The sequence below is a fragment of the Manacus candei genome, unplaced genomic scaffold (assembly GCF_025592945.1).
Source record: "Manacus candei isolate 608988 ecotype Guabito, Panama unplaced genomic scaffold, ASM2559294v1 h1tg000017l, whole genome shotgun sequence".
In the NCBI taxonomy this organism is placed as follows: Eukaryota; Metazoa; Chordata; class Aves; order Passeriformes; family Pipridae; genus Manacus; species Manacus candei.
The window spans coordinates 16,159,908-16,180,730 of NW_026138065.1; the positions used below are offsets into that span (position 1 = coordinate 16,159,908).

At 50.2% G+C, this 20,823-nt stretch overlaps 1 protein-coding gene and 1 long non-coding RNA gene across 2 annotated transcripts; one reads left to right on the forward strand and one right to left on the reverse strand.

Annotated features, from left to right (window-relative positions):
• Positions 1-1,469: 1,469 nt before the first annotated feature.
• Positions 1,470-8,976, reverse strand: LOC127469128 (uncharacterized). Its single transcript, XR_007903852.1, has 4 exons — positions 8,121-8,976; positions 5,272-5,298; positions 2,057-2,176; positions 1,470-1,589 (listed from the first exon to the last, which is right to left on the reverse strand). It is a non-coding gene; the product is annotated as an uncharacterized LOC127469128 (long non-coding RNA).
• Positions 8,977-10,958: 1,982 nt separating this feature from the next.
• Positions 10,959-15,359, forward strand: SIX2 (SIX homeobox 2). The gene is made up of 2 exons (XM_051783091.1): positions 10,959-11,619; positions 14,144-15,359. The coding sequence occupies exons 1-2, from the start codon at positions 11,060-11,062 to the stop codon at positions 14,445-14,447; spliced, it is 864 nt and encodes a 287-aa protein (XP_051639051.1). The 5' UTR covers positions 10,959-11,059; the 3' UTR covers positions 14,448-15,359.
• The last annotated feature ends 5,464 nt before the right edge of the window (positions 15,360-20,823 follow it).

Genomic DNA, 20,823 nt, shown 5'->3' on the forward strand with positions numbered 1-20,823 from the left:
TAATACAGATTTCATAAATCTATACATTCTTGGCAAACTAGACATATTTAACTTATATGTGCCTAATCTGTATTTTTATCTCTATCCAAGAGTTCTGCTAGCTACATCATTCCATGCAGAAACACATACATCTGGGTGTTAACATTTGTGCAAGATTTGATTGGTTTCATATTTGCCTGTGAATTTATTTTCAGATGTGGGCAAAGAAAATATTATTTCTTGAGGACTATATAAGGAAACAGTTCAAGTCTTCACACAACATCATATTATTCAGCAGCAGATTATCAACCTGCATCACCACATAGTACACAGTAAGTAGCTGTTTATTTTACATATGGCAGGAAACATCTGCTTCATCAAATTCTACAAATAATGATCATTTAAACTTTGCTGCTTCTGTAGTACCTAGAAAAGTTCCCTCTGTGATTGAGTGAGGATCACATTATGGGTCTCCAGAGATCGAATAAGACTTCTCAGAAGATGTGCATATGCTTAAGTGTTGAAGGTTACATAATATCAACAATATCTCAACACCTTTGGAGTCTTGAAAGACTATCCCAAAGGAAATATACACCAGGAACAATATCTTGCACCTCTTTGCTGTTTTTACTGTACTTTAATAGATGTAACCAGAGATATAAATGTTCATCTTATTGTCCCCAAGGAATAGAATCAATTTAAGTGAGTCATAATTAATAATAATGTGAATTGGCTTCTTTAAATGCCTACCTGACACTGAAGAAAAAAGGTTTATGCGTTGCTCAGGAACAGTTCCTCCTTGTGAAAATACTAGTTCCATAATACTGCCAAGATCTGTGCCATCCTAGATGGTCTGCCACTCCGTGTGCCAGAAGCCTAATTGGAAGAGGCCTGAGGAAAGTTCATCAAGGCCATTTCAAACTTTTACTTTCATAAACCTCCTTCTACTTCTTATTTCATGGCAAATCCTCTTTCCCCATTACTCTTTCAGAACCCTGATCCAGTGCTCACAGACCTATTGGGATTCACTCCATTAACGTCTGCGTGTTCAGGGTATTTCCCCCACTACACAGATAAGGTAGGAGACTAGAAAAAGTCTTTCCTAGTCTCTGGACATGTTACAAGGTTAAATATGTTGCACAATTAATGATGGTAAATACAAAGTATCTTGAACAGAATGGGAACAAGGTCCACAGGTGTTCTCAAAACTCTTTCAGAGGTGCATCGCTCATCTACATAAAAATTTTTGTCATGTTAATTTGAAAAACTAAACCAAATCAGTCATCAATGTCAGGCAAACTATAAGTCATCTAATTACTGAACATAGTCAATGTGCTTTAGATTTATATTGCACCCTTCTACGTTGGAGTTGGCCACAGCTTATTCGTCCAATAGGGATTTTCAGAACCTTCTAAAGCTGGAGAAAAAGAATACAGTTATTGCCTTTGAAAAGGAGCCTGTTAAAAAAAAAAGAGCTCCAACCTCCTTACTCCACTGTCTGTGGCCCTAGGCCACGGAGGATTTTGCGGTGTCCACAAGCATGCTGTCTCCTTGAACTCTTCCTAGCTGAAACCTTCCCCCGTGTCATAGCATCCTCGTTCATTCTGCAGCTGTGGGGAAGAGAGATGTCTTGTCAGCAAAATTCATGCTGTCCCAGCTCTCCAGTAGTCTCTCACATAGTTGAAGGCTTCATCTTTTTTAAGACCAGGTATCCTTGCAATCACTCTGAGCTAGCCTCCAGCAATCCCTGGATCATTTGTTATATCTACAGCCTCCTCTGGGATGTTGCTGGGACAATTCTTGGTCCTTTTGTTTTGCAGTCTTCATTCTTTTTGCCCTCATTCTTTAAACCAATGGCCCCAGCTCTGTCCTCTGTATTCAAATGTCTCAACAGTTTGATTGATTAAGAGAACCATCTTCAGGCACATCCTTCTCCTTGATGTACTCATACCACTCATTCACCACTGTCAGCCTCAGATCTGGCATCTAGTTTGGCACTGAATACATTTCCTTCCCTTATGTGCACTAAACATGCTCATTACTTTGCAGCTTCCACATCATAACTCACATTACTCACCCAATTATACTTCTTTACTTTCTTCTCTTCTTGGAAGCTGAAGTTCACTTTATGATGACTATAAGGCCAGTTCTCAGACTTCTTCAGCACATGCCAAATACTGCTGCTAACATCTTTTCACTTAAAAAAAAAACATGAGCACCCTCACACACAACTGGATTTGTTTCAGAATGTTGATCAGAAAAAAAAAAAAAAAAAGGAAAAAAAAAGAGAGAGAAAAAAATTCCTTTTGTTCTGTAAAATTCTTCCAGGACTTTGTTCATCTTACCTCATGTTCTGTTCCTTTCTTCCACCAACCCTCTTATGTAATTAAAGTGAAAAAGACCTCAAAATTAAGGTAGTGTTTACCAGGTTATATCACTTTGATGTGGTTGTCTTACTGTTTAAGAAAAGGTTTGTATTTAAAGAAATTGCAATCTGTTTTTCCATTAATTAAAATTAAACATATGTTAATTAAACCAGCTAGACATATATAAATACACATAAATTCGTGCATCTGTGTGTGTATTCACACTCTTTAACGATTAATAACCTGAGTGTTTTCTAACTCTATCAAGTAGCACACATAGAAAAACTGAGAGGTAGAATCCCATTTTGCAGCTCCCTGTCATTCAGTGAAATCTTCAGCCCTATGCCTAGTATTGACTTCCTCTGCAACTCATGGTGAGAATGAAACAACTAAAAATTACTTCAGCACTGATCAAACTCTGTTAGAAGAAGGAAGAACTACTGAATCTCAAGAAGGTGGGATGCTAAGTCCCATCTTGCAAAGATGTTTGAACTATGAACCTGTTGCTAAATAAATGACAGCTGGGAACCCTCCTCTGCTCCTGGGGTTAAGTGGCATTTTTCACTAGATCCTTGGGTCTTTTGGTGTCTCTCTAGTTCAAAAAATAACAATTTCTTGTTCTGAGTATCAGAGATAATATAAGGAATGCATCATAAATTGTTCACGGGATATTTTCATAACATGAAGCCGAAGGAGGGAGCGGACTGAGAGTATGGAAGGGTTCCTGGGACTGCAAAAACTTTTGGAAGAGTGTTGGAGGACAAGAACAGTGCAGGACAAAGGGAGTCAAACCAGGTGTTATCTAGTACAGCCAAAATTGTGCCTGGGTGTATTATAGTAGCCAAATGGGGTGCTTGAGCTCATGCCACTTCCTTGCACTACGCAGTAGCAGTTTTTGCTATCATTAGCATCTACTTCCAGCATAGATGATGTTCCCTTATGCACCTTACCACGCACACATGACTGGGCTGTTGGAGGAAATGAGACGTGGGTATGGTACCCCAGCAGCAGATTGTTTCGTAACCAGTACAATACATAGTCTTGCCTGCTGAAGTGACTTAACTGACTGAAACCAATTCAATGTTTGCTGGATTGGCCTTTTCTATATTTTAAATAAGTAATGAGGTCAACTTTAGTCTAGTAATAAAGTTCTTGTTTATAAGGAGAATAAAACTGGTGAGGAAGGAAAAAAAAGTAATGCAAAGGGATCCCAGGTTTTTCTCTGGCAAGTAAATGGCCCCCAGCATATTTGAGTTGATTCAAGAACCTGTGAAATAAAGAGGACATCAAAGGACAGAGACAGAATTAAGCCAGGAAAAAGGAGGTTGAAACAATCCACAGTGGAAAGTACAGAATGTTGTCACAAGTTCAGAAGTAGCAAATTTTCCACAGGAAAGTTGATCAGCTTTGAACTGATGTTAAATTATCTAAACTATCTAGCTTTCCACAAAGCTTTTCCTGTAGTTTTGATCTGTACACAAAGCTTCCCAGAGAATTGTAAGACATGACAAGCAACTAAATTGCACTTCCTAGTTTTTGCAAATAAGGCAATTTACTTATTTTACTAAAACTATTGGGAGTTAAACTGAATGCATTCAGAAATGTTATGAAGTTTCCCTTTCAACAAATAATTGCTTTAATTTTAGTTGATACTGTCTTGTTTGCTTTTATTTATTTCCAATGGCAAATTATAGCAAATATTTAAAAGGGAAAAAAAGTCCCCAAACCAGAACAAATTCCAGTTAAGTTCATTACTGTTTGATATTAACAGTGTTACTTGCTAATACTACACTACATTTCAGCTTGCCTCTGTCTTGCAGAATTTAAACAATTGATGTGTTTATGGGCATACTACACTTGCGTACACCATGGAAGAACTGACACAAACTCTTTCTGTAGTAAAGGGGTGGAAAAAAAATCTACATATCCATATATAGTGCTTGCTCTCTAAACGTTGACAAGGATACCTGTGCCTGGGGCCCTTGGTTGTTTTAGGGACTGCACTTTCTTCTCTTGCCATGTATACAGAAGAGGAAGGGAGCCCCAAAGTCCTCGTGTACCATTATGCACCAGGAAGGGGACATCAGTTCCGCTCACTTGCAGGTAGGCAGACTAGTTGGTGGCTGTTACTAAGACATGGTAATAACCTATGTGAATCACCTTCGACAGACTGGGAGAGACCTAATCAGGCTAGATCTATCCGGAAGACTAAAGGACGTTAAGGACGAGCCTTGTTTTCTCTCAGCAACGATGGGAGCTGAGTATTAGAGCCCTCTAGTGAGGTTTCTCGGAGTGGATCCCCGCCTGCAGCCCGTGGGGCCGAAGGAGTGGCTTTCCTTCCTAGGGGGGAACCGAAATTCCCTCTCGGGCTGCAGGGGGTGGCCGGCGGTTTGCTCCCCTTTAGGAAAAGCGCCCGGCAGGAGCGCGGGCTCACCTGCGCCGCCGCCTCCTGAGCGATGTCCCTGCTCCGAGACCCCCCAGCAGCTGCCGCTGCCGCTGAGTGAAGGGGATCTGCGCTCGGCGCCCAGCCCCCGGCGAGCATCCCGCACCCACGGAGCGGCAGCTCTATGGCCGAGCCCCCGAAGCTGTCAGCTGCCTGGAGAGGGAAGGCAGGAGGGAAGGGAGGGCAGCCTGTTCCTAAAAATACTCCTCGGTCAAATCCCCGTGAGCCAGGGATGGAGATGGTAACAGAAATGCCCTCCCTGAATTGGTAGGAACAGTGAACAATCTTCTTGCTTTCCTCATCATCTTGGAATAATCAGCGGAATTAACTGAGGTCGAGGAAACAGGCTCTTGGGTTAGTTGTGGGAGGTTGTGAGAATAGGGGGCAGCCATTAAAAGAAACCTGATCGCTATTCATCAACTCGGAAGAGGGGAAAGGAGGAGGGAAAAAAAAAAGACCTTCATGGCTGAAGCTCATACCAACCTGGTCTATCTCTGATCAAGAAGATCCCTGGAAAAAAGAAGTTTACAAATGTTGTCAAATTGATGCTTGTAGTGTGATTTAAGTTGTCAACCCCGCAGAAGCCCACCAGAAGTTTAGATTCAATACCCTGCATTTCTGGCTAGTTATTGCAAATCCCCTAAGGCAGAAAGCTCTCTCTCTCTTCTTATTTTAACCATATGTGCCTTTTGTTGTTGTTGTTGTCTTGTCTGTAAGCTGTATACTGTCTGCTGAGAGAGTCCCCTTCTGCCGCAGAGCATCTGAGGCGATCCCGCAGCCGGGAGCGGGGCGGGGGTTGGGTGGGCACCAGCCCGGGCCCCCCTCTTCACTCTCCCCAGTCAGACCCCCAGCGGACTGTGCCCTCTGCAGGATCTGAGTTTGGCTGTGGGCCATGGAGGGGGGATACCCAAATAAATACCAGTGTTGAGAGTAACGGCCGAGAAAGTGCTGATAGCAGCAGTGAGTGAAAACTCTAAGCCCCTAGCCCGAGATTGAGAAGAGGTAATATAAAAGTAATCAGGACCGGCCGCATTAGTCGGTTGGGGGGCTATCGTGTTTCCTGGGGAGCGCGGGAGGTTACAGCGCCTTGAGCTGGGGACAGTGCCGCCCCCGGAGTCCCATTTCACCGAGGGGCGGCAGGGAGGCGGGGGAGGGAAGGTCCACCGAGGCCAACTCAGTCACGTTGCATCAGTCCCCTATCTCCTAATTAATACATTTCTTTCGAAGATGTTATTCGAGCATCTCAGGTCCAGCCGGCGGGGAAACCTCTTCGCGATATAGAGGAGCGGCAGACCCGAGGGCTCGGGAAGCGGGGACGCTCTCTGGGGCAGAGGCTCCGCTCCCGCCGGCGCCCAGCCCGGTCTCCCCTGTCCACAGCACCCCGCTCCCCGCCCAGCAGCCCAACAACGTTCTCTTTCAAGCGAATTTTGTTAGCATAATCGAGTTACCCGCTACATATCTGAAATCCTTGACCGGTCCCCTTGAGGAACGGGGTATTGCGCACAGCAAAAGCTTTGAATTATTCCTTTCGCCCTAAATCAAGGAACAACAAGCAATTGTTGTTTGTCTTAATTTAGTTATGTGCAGTGATCCTCCGCCGTGCTTTCTTTTTTTCATTCGGAACAGGATCTTAGTGCCATCTCTGATGGGATAGACTCGGGTTTTAAACAAAAAGCAAAAATAAATAAAAGTGTGAATAAATAACGGGAGGGTGGGGGGAACAACCCTCGGATCCGGGTTGCAAAACTGCCTCCGAGAATCCTGGGCGAGCTTTGGCTGCCTGAAGAATCCCTAGTCTCACCGCGGAGAAATGTGTGGTCCCGGTGAAACTCGCTGAGCCCCCGGGTTGGGGGGTGTGGGGCAGGTAGGTCTGATATCCTGACAAAGGTCGCTATGATTCATGGAAAAAAAAAAAAAAAAGCAACCTAGCTGGAGTAGCAATTTAATTGCGGTAGGCCTTCGGTCTCGGTAAACCCCACCGGTTTTAAGGGGAAAGCATATTGCAGCCCCGCCAAAAGGAAAAAAAAAAAAAAAACATTAAAAAAAAAAAAAAAAGAAGAAGAAGAAAGAAAGAAAGAAAGAAACGAAAACTTGGAGTTGTTGTCTGTCATTTTGTAGCTCTCGCTACAGTCCTCACCATCTGCGAGGAAGATGTGATTCTTTCCGGCATGTGAAGGTTGCGGGGTTTATCGTTTGTTACCTACCCCTGCCGATACAAGCCCCCTCGGAGGAGCCCCGTGTCCCTGCCCTGCCCCACGCAGGGAGCCGAGGCCGGCCAGCAGGAGCGCGCGTGTCCACAGCCCTGGGAGAGTGGGTGACAGGCTTGTCCCGAGCCCCGCGAGGGGCTGAGCGGCTCGGTAAAAAGGGTAAGGGGCTCCTCAAAGGCAGTGGTCATGGGGGCTGGTGGAAAGGTGCAAGGCAGGAGTTTGAGGTGAATCAGCTCCTGTCTTTAGCGATGTCTTTAACGGGAACCATGCGGGCCTGCAGCCTTCCGTACAGGCTGCTGTCTACGAGGAAACGGTGAAGGCATAGCCGAGAAGGCGATTTTCAGATAACTGCAGCGCTACCTTTGCACTCAGTCGTGGACACTAAGCAGTGCCAGGAAAGGCTCTTCTGAAGAGACACGGCCGCCTTCACCCTGTTCCTCAGACAGTCTGTATCCCAGTTAATGAAAGGAGCATTGAGATAAAAACGGCCTTTTTATTTCACTCGTATTTCACAATGATGTTTCACACGCTGCTGCGTGTGCGGCAATGACTGCTCGGAGGGGTGAGGCGCTTATCCAGTGGGCCCTGGGCAAAGTGGCAGTCGGGGCCGGGATGAAACTCGCCTTTTGGGTCGCCTCAAATAAAACCTTCCGCATCAGCTAAACTGGAGACAGCCGGCAGCAGCCAAGTGAAAAGATCCCGTCGGACCGGGAGCAAACGTGAACAGGCGATTCGCGCCTCCTGCTCTGAAATATAATGGCAGCGAACGAGCTCCTTAGCAAAAAAAAAAAAAAAAAAGCTCCTCGCCCGATCGCCTGTTTCCCTCGCCAGGCACTACAACGTTGTTCGCCCGTGCCGCGGCTTTGCTGCCAGTATCTACTCTGTCTACTTGCATATACGGGAAATTTTTTTTTGTCTCAGAAGGTTAAAAGCAGTTATATAGAATTTGGATCCAGATGTCACTAATTTGCAATTGCTCTAGGACGCAAACTGATACAGGGTGCCCGGCAAGGGGGTAGCCCTGCCTCTGCCCAGCTCTCTGGGAAGTGAACTTACGCTACAAGCAAACTGCAGCGTAAAGTGAAAGCGCCTACGGAGAAGCTGGCATGTAGATTCTGTACTCACATTTTAGGGTGCTAAGAAGACTCTCAGATCTAAATCCACGCAACAGGTTTTGACATCTCCTTTCCGGCTAGGGCGAACAGCTGCTCCCGTTCAGATTCAACCACTGTGGTTGTGAGATGGAAAGAGAGGAAGAGCAGGCAGGTATATCCCTAATAAGCGTGGGGTGACCGAGCATGGTAACGGGGAGGCGGGAGACGCAAATCAGACCTCTCTAGCACTTTTTTGTATTTCCACGGTCCCCATTACGGGAGGGAGCAGAAGGCACACGGTGTGTGTGCGCAAAGGTCGGGGATGAGAGAAGGGATTTGTGTTTCTCTCCCGTTTCTGCTCAGAATAACATTTGAAGAGGATCGGTTGCCCGTCCCGTCGCTGTGCGTTACGACTGCGAACTATCCAGCCGCTTAGGTTGTCTAGGAAGCACTGAGATCGGGATGCTTTCGTTTACAAACAAGCACAGCTTGAATCCTGCAGAGATCGGCCGGAATAGAGGCACTAAGCAGTCGAGAGCTCATTTTATAAAGGGACGAAGGGAAAATCATGCAAGGGGGCTTTACCGGGCCTTCACCAACATCCCCGATTTTGTTTGAAACGAATTTGGCTTGTTTCTTTCTCACCCTGAAAAAGAAGCCTCTATTTTGCGCCCCTGGGAGATCCAGGGCGGGAACCGCCCGCTTGACACTGTTTCGTTATAGCAGCACTCTGGAAAAGCCCGGACGGACAGGTAGGAGGACACGTAGCTTCCACAGTGGAATGCACTCGAGAAAGTACAGACATACGCCGCTGATACGCACAGGCGTCCGGACATGGTGAGAGCTGGACGCGGGCTGATCCGTTGCCCCCCTACCCCGCCCTCTTCCTCCTCCTCCTCCTGCCTCCCTCCCCCGCCGCATTTCCCCTGGCCGCAGCCCTGGCGTGGCTTCTCGCCGGGAGTCGCCGCCGCCGGGAGCCGCTGGGCTGCGCGCCGGCCACCCCAGCCTCGCCTTCCCACGGGACGGCCGCTGCGCCCGCCCGGGCCGGCACGGAGGCTCCGTCCATCAGCCGCGGAGGCTCAGGCTGCGAGGTGGGAAGCCGCAGCCCGGTCTCTTGTGACTTCGCTAAATCCCTGACGCGCCGGGGCGGCTAAAAAGGTACCGTGGCAGGAACCCACAATTGCAGAGACCTCTCCTGTCAGGGCTGCAAATAGCGTAGAAAGAGCTTGTGGGATTAATTATTATTTCTCCACAAAAGGGGTACATTACAGGCCGTGGAAACTGCCCTGAGTTTGTGGTCGGGAGGCTCTTCCCGAGTGCCCTCACCTGGGCGAGCCCCGACGCCAGCCTCTGCCCCGGCGGCCCCGTCCGGCCGCGCAGCTCGAGTGCCGCTCCCGAGGAAGCACCGCGGCTCCCTTCACCCGCTCATCGCACCCGCTCCCTCGTCCTTCCAGCTTGCACAACTTTCTCCCTCGCCTTTCACTTTGTGTAGACCGAAAGGGATGTGAAAGAATAAGGATCCCTACCCCACAGAGTCAGTAAACTTAAAACTCGGTGTGTAATGGGCACGCGTGGGTGATAAAGTGTCCGTCTAATCAAGCGAAGTGCCTCTGACTTTTACACTTTTACACGTGTTCCTCTCCTGGATGAAACATCCCGACAGACTCCTGGAAATCGAGTATAAATAAATGTCCGGCGTCCAGTGATCACAAATGCCAGCGCCCTGCACGCCAGAGCGTGGTGGGGCACGGTCGGCGATTCATGGAGAGGCAATCCCATATCATCATGCCTTCTCCTCGCTCCCGGGCAGGTACGACCAGCGTGTAATGGGATCCCAGGTCACGAACAGGGTCTCCATTGTACATGAGAGGCCCCTTCCATATAAAACTCTCCGACAGCGGTTACTGGGCTCTGGGGAGGGGGGCTAAGCGAAAGCATTTAGGAAGAAATTTTTCTGCAAGGGCTTGAGACGGGCTTTTCTCCCCACCGCAGCCGCGGGTGCCGAGGACGGCAGAGCCCGAGGTCCTGAGCGGCGGGGTCGGGACGGGACTGCGGGATCCAGACGGGGCGGCGGGGCCCGGCCGGGGAGGTGGCTCCGTCCCGCCGCGCCGCAGCGCCCTGCGGCGAGAAGCAGGGGCTCGGGCTCCGCTCTCCGGCGCTCCCCCTCTCCCCCGACGGGCGCCTGCAGCGTCAATCACGGCGGAAATTTCTCTCTCGCTAGCTAATATCTCAGCTCGCAGGGCCGCCTCTGAGTGGATCTGAGCAATCTGTCAACCCAGCCAGGGAGCCACCTCAAAACAGATCGGGTTACCCCTGATTGACAGCGTCACCATGGCAAATAATTTGACTAAAACTATTGTCTTCTGCTGGCAGTCCCCGGGTCAGATAACCGGACCAATCACAGCGCGGATAATCACTTTTCATGCCAGCTTAGAATAATATTATTAAAAAAAAAAAAAAAGAGAGAGAGAGAGAGAGAGAGAGAAAGAAAGGGGGGAAAACTCCGAGAGGGAGAAGAGTGAGGGAGCAGGGCTTTACCACTATATTATGTGGGATCTGGCGGTGGGGGTTGGGGGGGAAACAGGGAGATCCCAAACCGTCGGCCGAGGGGGGTGGGGGTGTGAGAGCCGCGGCCGCTGCGAGCGCTGCAGATAGGAGACAAAAGAGGCACGAAGTTACTCTCGCAACTTGGACTTACAAAAAGGAGGCGGCGGCCGGGGGAAAAGCCGCCCGCGCTCGGGCTCTCGAGACTTTTTTTCGTCGCTCTGCGCCTTTTTTCCCCGGCTCTCGCGACCGCCCCGGGGCCGGGCGCCGCCGATGGCCGCGGCCCCCCGTGCCCGGCCGTGACGCCCGAGCGGGCCCCGCCGGGCGCCGCCGCCCCGGGGCCGGCCCCGCATGCCGGGCGCTGCCCGCTGCCCCGCGCCGCTCCCTCTATGAGGCCATAGGGTGCGCGGCGGGGCAGGGCTCACCATGTCGATGCTCCCGACTTTTGGCTTCACCCAAGAGCAAGTGGCCTGCGTCTGCGAGGTGCTCCAGCAAGGCGGCAACATCGAGCGGCTGGGGCGGTTCCTCTGGTCCCTCCCTGCCTGCGAGCACCTCCACAAGAACGAGAGCGTCCTGAAGGCCAAGGCGGTGGTGGCTTTCCACCGGGGCAACTTCCGCGAGCTCTACAAGATCCTGGAGAGCCACCAGTTCTCGGCGCACAACCACCCCAAGCTGCAGCAGCTCTGGCTGAAGGCGCACTACATCGAGGCGGAGAAGCTCCGGGGGCGACCCCTAGGGGCGGTGGGCAAGTACCGGGTGCGCCGCAAGTTCCCGCTGCCCCGCTCCATCTGGGACGGCGAGGAGACAAGCTACTGCTTCAAGGAGAAGAGCCGCAGCGTCCTCCGCGAGTGGTACGCCCACAACCCCTACCCGTCCCCCCGCGAGAAGCGGGAGCTGGCCGAGGCCACCGGCCTCACCACCACCCAGGTCAGCAACTGGTTCAAGAACCGCCGGCAGCGGGACCGCGCCGCCGAGGCCAAGGAAAGGTACGGCTCCCCACGGCTTCCCCTGCTCTCGCGGCTGCCCGACCCCGCCGCTCGCCCCGGGCCTCCCTCTCTGCCCCGGCCCCGGCTGCGGGAGGCCCGCCGGGAGGGGATGGGCTGTCCGCCGCGGGGGCACCCAAAGAGCCAGCGGCGAACGAGCTGGGCTCTCGGCGAGGGCTTCTGTCCGCCGAAAGAAGCCTCGGGAGAGGTAGCCGAGACCCCTTCCCGCCGACACCCCATTCCCCGCACAGCCGACGCGGCGGCCCTAGGGCAGCCTCTGTTCCTGGGGTCGCTCCCCACGGCCAGCGGCGACTCCCAGTAAAGCAACGCGGCCACCGCCTCTCCGGGGCAACCCGGAGTGAAGCCCAGCCGGGCGCCGTGGCCGGAGGTGCGTGTGGGAGTCTGCGGCCCGTCGGGACAGGCGGGCGGCGGCGGGGCCCAAGGGCAAGGGCTCCGCGCCCCGTACAGCTCAGAGCGTGTCCTGGAGGGTTACTCCGGTGCAGAAAGAGAAAGCCGAGGGGCAGAGGGAAACATGTAGGTCTGAACGCGTTTAGCAAATATGTCCAGTGTTGTCGGCTCCTGGCGTGCGGCGGGAGACCTGGACAAGGACTGAGCAGAGCAACTTCTTACCTCGCTCATGACATTGCAGTTCTTATTCCCTACTCAGTAAGGTGTTCATGAACTCATGTCAATAGGTGTATGTTCTTAGGACAAACATGGTTCTGCGATTGTGCTTTTCACGTTAAATGGAGTGAAAGGACTATTAATTGCCGGGTAGAGGTTAATGCCTACATCCTTGAGTATTCGGGATGACTGAAAAGTCATCAGCAGTCCCTGTGCCTTAGGAAGACGCAAAGGTTCGAAGAAGCAAAAAGGGTCCTTCAACTGCATTCACTAGTTCGCTGAATTGCCCAGTCCGTACGGACCTGATCGTATGACCAACGCGGTCAATTGATATATCAGAAATCTCCTGTAGATCCTTGCCTCTGAGGTAACTTCTATCTTTCGAGACTCTCTGCCTATCGTATTTTGGAAACGGGCAGCACTGCGGCCGCGCAGCTGTGCAACCCGGCAGGTTCGGGCACAGATTTGCTCTGTTCATTTCACGAAACGGTGCTAGAGCTTTAATTTTACTTCAGATCCTCACAAGTGTTGGTTTTACGAGATGTTAGAGATCCTTTTTATTGCTGATAGCAGGGACTCACCTTCAAATATCCAAAGGAAATGAAGGTTACACTTATTCCATTCCTTTTTTTTTTCTTCCCGCGGAATCAAATTTTAAAGGTCTCCAGAGACAAATAAGATTTTTGACATTGAAAAATACACTCAACCTAATATTACACTCCAGGCGTTGGAAAACAGACCGTTCATGGGATTGCCATTCACTCAAGGAAACTTGTTCAAACAGAGCTTTCTTGTCTATTTTTATTTTTTTGGCACTAAGTGTCTCCAGCCACATCCTGCAGCTCTTAGTGAGGAAAAACCGTCAGTGCAATGTCTTAACTTCTCCAAATCCTTCAGGATAGGGTCCCTCTGCCAGATAGTGTGTTTCAAAACTTCCTCAGAAGCTTTTAAATAGACTTGCATTGCCTTCAGTATTTCAGACAGGACTGTGACTAAAGTATTTCTACGAGGGCTATGTGTAAAGGCCACGTAAACCTTGAAGGGACCCCAACTTGCTGCTCTCATTTCGGAAAAAAATATAGATATATAAGTATATAGATGTATCTGCAAGGGGTTGGCCAGCCTCCAGCGATTTCTCGGTATTTACCCGGTGATGAATTTCGAAACTACGTACTGCCTTTCCGAGTCTTTGTCGGTAGGCACACCGGCGGTGCTGATTATCCCCGCCGCGGAGCCGTGCGAGGGGCCACCCCGGCTGCGCCCACCGCCTTCCAAGTGGGGATGGAGGGGTAGCGGAGGCCGTGCGGAGCATTTCCCAAGAGGGCCGAGTTAACTCTGTTCACTTGCCTTATCTTCCATATTGGGCTATATTTTGAGCTTAAGGCTCAGGGCGAGTCGGGAAAAAAACACGTCTTAAGCACAAGACTTTTCCTCCTGATGTGAGCCCGGGAGGCTGTTCTGCTGCACGGAGCCATTCTGCCTGGAGTTCGCCGGACTTTGGCCTTCCCAGGAGAAATCATGGCCAAATTTCTCTTCAGGTCCTAGAGCCGTTTTAAAGTTTAAAAGTACTTTTTTTTTTTTTTTTTTTTTTTTTAATGTCTTCCTCCCTTCCGCCTCCCTCTTCATGCTGTGCAAACCCTTTGGACGCAGAAAATTACGTTTTGGCAAAGTGACACTTTCCGCTGGGCTAGTAGGAGACAGTGTTTACAAGCTCAGCGGACCTTAGACCTTAGTGCCAGATGAAGAGACCTTGGAGGTTTGCAGTTTTCAAACCTACTGTTTTTGCACTCCCCTCCGCTCGCTGCTCCCTGAAGCCAGCTCCCCGCCGCCCCCGCTCCAGCGGTGTGCGCCCCGGAGCGACGGCCACACGGTGATTTCCCTCCCTCTTTTGTGTTTCCTATAGGGAAAACAACGAGAATTCCAACTCCAACAGCCACAACCCGCTTTCGGCGTCAATGAACGGGAATAAGACAGTTTTGGGGAGCTCAGAGGACGAGAAGACGCCGTCAGGGACCCCGGATCACACCTCCTCCAGCCCCGCGTTGCTGCTTAGCTCCAATCCCGGGCTGCAGCCCCTGCACGGCCTGGGCCACCCCCAGGGCCCCAGCGCCATCCCCGTGCCCAGTGCCGACCCCATGCACCACCACGGCTTGCAGGACTCCATCCTCAACCCCATGTCATCTAACCTGGTAGATCTGGGCTCTTAAAACAGTGTACACGCTCCCTCCTTGGCACCAGCCCTCCTTTACTCTATTTTTTTTCCTTTTTTTCTTTCCTTTTTTTTCCTCCCCCCTTAATCTTACCAGAGACTTTGAAAGAGATGACAAACACCTTAGTGGATGTGTTGTGTCCTTTGGCAGAAGGCTGGCTGCAGGTTTGCAAGGTAGCAGACTCAACTGTGGGCAGTGATGTTGTGAAAAGCCTTAAGAGTTGTTTACAGGGGGGCTCAGGCGTGTAATGACTATTGGACAGAAGCTGTGATTTTCACGGCAGGCTGTAAGGGGGATCGGTTTAGCAGCTCTTTCCAGCCTTAATTTCACGAATCTCTCAGTGGTGTCACTCGATCGGGCCGGTCTGTGTGGGAAGAGGCACATTGTAATATTTTTTTTCGGGATGTGGGGAGGAAAGTGGAACGCAAGGCTGCTGTTGCCATGCCTGTTTGGAAGTTACACATCTCTCCCGTTATTCTATTGTAGCTATGTATCCGTGGCAGGTGTATGATGTACAATTTCAACTAAGAATACAAAAGTTGTAGACAAGTTATAGCAGCAACACGCGCTCTAGGCAGACTCTGTAACCTTCTTGTAGCTGATGCTATGCAGAGAGACAGCTTCTTTGGCCTTGTCCATGTGGTGCTTTAGCCATTTGCTGTGTGGAAAAGGAAGTGGTGGCCCGGCTCTGGCCCGGAGGAAGGCAGAGACAGAATTCCCCCCTCTGTGTGCAACGTGGGCAGGAGCTGGCTTTAAAAAGAAAAGAGGAATTGCTGCTCAAGTTTAGACCTAAAAGACAGTATCAACCACAAGTCACTCACCTTAGTTTTGTTTCTTGTTTATATTATGTGAATACATTCTTTGGAAAATATTTCTGCTTTTATTTTATAATAAAAATTAGAAATCTAACTCAGCGTACAGTTGCTTCACTCGCCCGCGGGGTGTTTTCGGGCTCAGTTCTGAGCGGAACAGAGCGGGCGTTCTGCTGGGGGACGCCGGGGAAGGCGGTGTCGGGTGTTCAGACCCTGCAACGTGCCCCGTTTGGGGTGACCCGCGGAACAACGCCCGGGCGCGTTGCTCCGGGGAAGCGGCGTGCGCCGGGGGGAGTTGAAGTCGCCCTGCGGGGGCGGGGAGCTGAGGAGTCGGAGAAGGACGGGCGGTGCGGGCCCTGAGGGAAAAGTAGAGGTCAGCCACCTGCTCCACCGAGGGCACGGCCGTGCAGGCTGCGGGCTTTTCCGTTCGGTGTCCTCTGGCTCTGGCAGAAAGCCGACCACCCCGCCACCCTCTCCCCACCTCGCTTCAGGGGCAGGTGGGCAAACCATGTGTGGCCAGACCCTGCTCCGCAGTTCAGCACGGCTGGGCTGCAAACGCCTTTCCAGCGTCTGCGGGAGTGATGCTGGGAAAGGGATTGCTCTATTCCTCTCCTTTTCCTTTCTTTATTTTTAATTTCCTTTTCTGTAAGCACCGGCTGGCAAAAGAGACAGGCAAGTTGCTTGCCAGTTTGCCCCATTAAAAGATAATTCAGAGTGATTTCAATACATCTTGCACCCTCTCTGCCACCTCTTTTCTAGAAGCCGAATGTCGTATGTCATCTGCTTAAAACGTTCCTCAGAGCTTGCAAAGAGTTTTATACTTTCCTTTTTTTTTTTCTTCTTTAAAATTATTTTCCTGTAAAAAATAAACCGAGAAAACGATATGTTTTCAAGCTGGATAGAAATATGTGTAGTTCAGCAAAGATTGTGTCCAGGTTTCAGACGCTGGCTGAAATTTCAGTCAGTGGGAGTACTGTGCGGGCAATGTCCTAATTTGATATAATCTGAGGCTGGATTAGCGCCTCTGTGCGTTTGTGGGTGTCCGCTAAAAGTACGTTTCTCTGAGGTCCCGTTAAAAGTCTGTAGAAGGGAATGTATGGATGCCAGTAAGGGGGAGGTTCGGCCTCCGGAAAAAAGTTTGCCCTCACTCGTGGCTATAAATCCAGTGTTCTCGTTATGCTGGGGTGCGGCGGGGTACAGTCTTACCTCAGAGGCAATGTGGTATATTCAGGTTTATGTGTCCTCTGTTTCTGCTCTTTGGGGTCATTTTTTCAGCGGCGAAGATGATGTGGCTGTTGTCTGTGCTGTAGGAGCGTACCATTGGGGCCCTGCGTGCATTAGGGTCTAAATAGCAGATCCTGTTATTTCCGTTGAGAAGCATCTAATAATTTTAGCTATGAATTTTAATTCTTTGAAAATAAACATTTTGCAAATAGAGGAACCACTGCTTCCTAGAGCTACAGAAGATTCCTGCTCCCTGTAAAATAACACATGCAGATGTGCAATATTGCAAAGAATGAATTAATTAATCTGTATTTTTATAGGTAGAAATGAGTTTCGGAAGGGTAACAGAACGTCTAGGTTAATAAAACATGACCCCAAAACCTAAATAAAGCCTTAAGGTTTTGCCCTCTGGAGAAAGAAAAAATGAGAAAGAGTAAAGCCAAGATGGGGAATATTTAAAGAGGCAGTATGAAAACAGGATGGGGTTTACGTGATTAATAAACGGTCATATTGCACAGAGGAGGCATAATTCGATCGGGGAACGTAAATGAAGGGCTGACATGGTGAGAAAGACCCTTGGAAAGAGTAGGATCTGTGAAAACTCATGTAAATTTCAGTGCGGATCTGTTATATATGGAGAAATCAGGAGAGGGCAAGTAGCTGAAGCCAACTAAAGACGGCTAGAAACAGGAATCATACAGTAAGAAAAAAGTCTGCAGGACAATCTGGCATAAAGGGCGCATACAGCTCAAGGCCTCAATGATGGGGCGTATGTAATGCAACCTGAAAACCCGTACATGTTCAAACTCATTGTATCGGACCGTACTTGCCTTAGTACTGATGTTTGGTAAATTACCCCAAATCCCTCCGATTTTCCACGCACAAAAAAAGTTCCCGATAGAGGAATACGCCGAAACCGACGTGACTAATCCTTGGTTTTAAACAGATTAGTTATGATTCGCTAGCATTAGGTTACATGGGGCATATCTCGTCTCAGGGTTGGTTGTTTCTGGAGTAGTCGCAAGGTTTTTGGGGCATGAATAAAAAGGTGGTTCGATCCTGGCAGGCTTTATCCATGAAAACCCCCTTGACTATTCTCGGACTGAGGTCAGGATGCAGCGGGCAAACCGCACGGCAGGACTAACCGGGGAAGAACCGTACTCTCTCGTGTACGCACACGCACCCTGTATATACATACACACGCACATATGTGCGTGTGTATATATATAAGCAGTATTTGACCTCAAACTAAAATCTTACCAAATTACGTAATGTATTCAGCATTTACGGCCCGCAGACCTGCAACTGGAGTAATTCCTTTAGGTAGCAGAGAACTGAACATTCACGTACTAGGGCAAATTTTTTTTTCTGCTGTATTTTACTATATGAGTGTTCACAGACCTGGTGCTTCGCTGAAGAGAGTCATAAGAGAAATAGCTCGCTTGAGACAGAAAACATTTCTGTCTGTCCTAACAAGGCTCAACTCATCACCCTGGCAGGGAAATACTGATGGACACGATGGTAGAGCATCTGGGGTCAGGAAGAACTTCTGTTGAAGTAAGAGCCTTTCCTATGAGTAGGGGAGTGTATGCCAGAGCTTGCTGGTTAAACGCCTTACATCCACTAGCCCTTGCAAGCTCTCGGGGGGAGGGGGGGGGGGGGGGGGTAAACAGGACTTCCTCTGAGAAACACAGTCGCATCTCATTTACAAGGCTGTGTGGCTGCTTTTTCCTTTGGATAGTATAAGCCATTTTGCAAACACTCGACATGAGAGAAGTCACCCGCTTGGTATATTTTTTGTGGGCTACTCCGGACAAAGCTACTTTGCCTCTTCTCCTGGGACCTAGTGCAGCCATTTAGGCCTAACCAAAGCCTCAATGTGTGTTTGAGGGGGGCTGCTGCAGCCCCGGAACAAAAAGCCTTGGGAGTGCCCCTGCCTGCCCAGCTATGTTTGTGTAAGGCACAGGGGCTCCTGTTACCAGACCCGGAAACAAAATCTCTTGCCTTCTTTAGAAGAAACAAATGCAGCCCGGTATGCGCAGGCTTTTGGCTTGAACAAACCCTCACTTGAGCATGACAAATAATGTAGGGGAGTGGTGATGAAAACACTGGGCACTGGCCCTTACTGCAGAGTTCTTTAACTTCCTCTGCTTAGTGAATCAAAATGCTGCGGCTCAGGCAGCCAAGGAAAATATACTGAAGGGAACTTTCAGTGCTTCAGTACACAAGGAAAAGGTGAGGGTTTTGTCTGAAGGAGAGTAGCTCTGGGATTTGGAAAAAATACATAAACCTCGGAGCTGGGATGCGGGATCAGCTTCTTACCATTTTGCTGCGAGTAGCAGTGCTCAAAGCTTCCGCTCTATGTATCGGGGAGGTGGCTTCTTTCTTGGGAAGAAGGTTCATCTCCTTACCATTAAAATAAACGGGAGGCGGGGGTTGTTTATTAGCGACTGGGGAGTTTTTGCTGGGTTTGAGCAAAACGCTCAATCCCCAGCTTTAAATATCAAATCCATCTTTATCCGGAGTCCCGGTGCGCTGCAGAGCCCGTCCAGCTTCGCACCCCGGGGTACCAAAAAGCAGCGGCTGCCGAGTGGGCGGTCGGGCTTGCTGGCGGGCAGAGCACCTCCAGCCCAAGCTGCGTACTGTAGGAAACAAATAAAACAAAAAAACCCAAACAACAACAACGACAAGAAGAGGAAGAAAAAGAAAAAAATTACTTCTTATAAAAATAGCCCCCCCCAGCCCCAAACAAAACCAAAAATCCCAGTCAGACACACAGAAACAAACTGGGACTTCACCGAGAGTTTGGGACGGACAGGGTTTTTTTAGTGGGAGCTAAGGTGGACGAACAGATAAAAAGTTATATCAGCAAACACTGCTGGTAAGGAAAGGAGGGTAGAAGAGGAGAAATCACTTGGAAAGATGAAAATCGCACATGTGCTTCTGATGACCCCATCAGATGCGAAGTCCTCCAGGAAATACATATTTGAAACAGCCAGGAAAAACAAACATGCCTTTTACAGACTTGTCTGTCCCGCCATGAAAAATGCAAACCTCAGTATGGTGCCTGTGTACCCAGGGGGTGAGAGGGAGGAAGGGGGAATAGATTTTGTAAAGAATCCGATGAAAGCTACCTTCATCAGGAATATTCATTTGCGCTACCCTGCTCTCCAAAAATAAGCTGCAGCGTGAAAACCAAGGCAGCAGTTAGAACTAACGCGTGTTAGTTAAGAGACGGACTTCTGAGTCTGAAAACTGACTGCCAGGAGCTCGTCTGGATGTCAACCCAGGCAAGACTGGCTGGCAACAGGAAGGAAAAAAAACCCGGTGTGTGTGAAGAGTTAGAAAGCGGGACTTTATAAAGCCTACAGTTTGCTAAAAAATGTTGGACAAAGTCCAGTGAATCGTATTGGAAGAGTGATTTCTAGACGTGCCGGAGTTTGGGTCTGGGCAGAGGTACTTCCAACCGCACCATTCCAAAGCACAGGTTTAGATGCACTTGTACTGGAGGTCTGGGGAAAGAGCAGAGAACTTGATTAGACAGCACCTAGAAGCAAAGGTTTCATCGTTAGTCCCACACACACCCCGATCGCCCCGTCCACGGAGCCAAACACAGCACGGGCAGGCTTCGAGGGGACATCTGGTCCCGTTCCCCGTTTTCTTTCCCTTTCCTTCCACCTCCTCCGAAAGGTGGGCTTCTGCTGTCCCCACTGCGGGGCCGGTTTTTGCCCAGTGCTTCGGAAACCCCTGCGGCAGGTGCCCGAGGCGAAGCGGCCATCTCGGCAGCGGGCAGATCCACGCCGTGCGGGGACACGCAGTCCTTCGCAAGGAGGCGGCGAGGGTGGACGACCAGTCCGTCACCCGCCGGTGAGACGTCTCTCCCGGCACACCCGGCGGTGCTGCCGCGAGGGTGGCAGGAGACTGAACACCGCTGGTTCGGTGGGATGCGCTTAACTGGAAGAAAGTGTTGTCCCCCGGTTGTCACCGGAGAGTTGCGTGATGGGGGAAAGCATTACCAAAGACTGAGCCAGTGACATCCCCGGGGAAGGCCCGTCCCGAGCAGGGCCGATCCGGTACCCCTCGTCCATTTACCGCGGCGCCGTAGAACCGAGCGGCCGTCGGGGACTGTCTGTGCCGCAGCAAACAGAACCGCCCCATCGCAGGGAATCGGCTGTTTCCCACCGTCGGAGCACTCACGGCAGGTGGGGGATTTGTGACCTGCCCGCTCCGATCCGCAGCCCACCACCAAAGCCAGGGGAGTGGAGCAAGCACACGGCCTCCCCTGGGCACAGGGAGTGCTGGAGCCGGGGGTCGCGGTTCCCAGGCTGCTGTGGGGC

Coding starts and splice junctions, on each gene's coding strand:
- SIX2 (XM_051783091.1), top strand. CDS start 11,060: ATGTCGATGCTCCCGACTTTTGGCTTCACCCAAGAGCAAGTGGCCTGC. Junction 11,620..14,143: donor GCCGCCGAGGCCAAGGAAAG/GTACGGCTCCCC, acceptor TGTTTCCTATAG/GGAAAACAACGAGAATTCCA.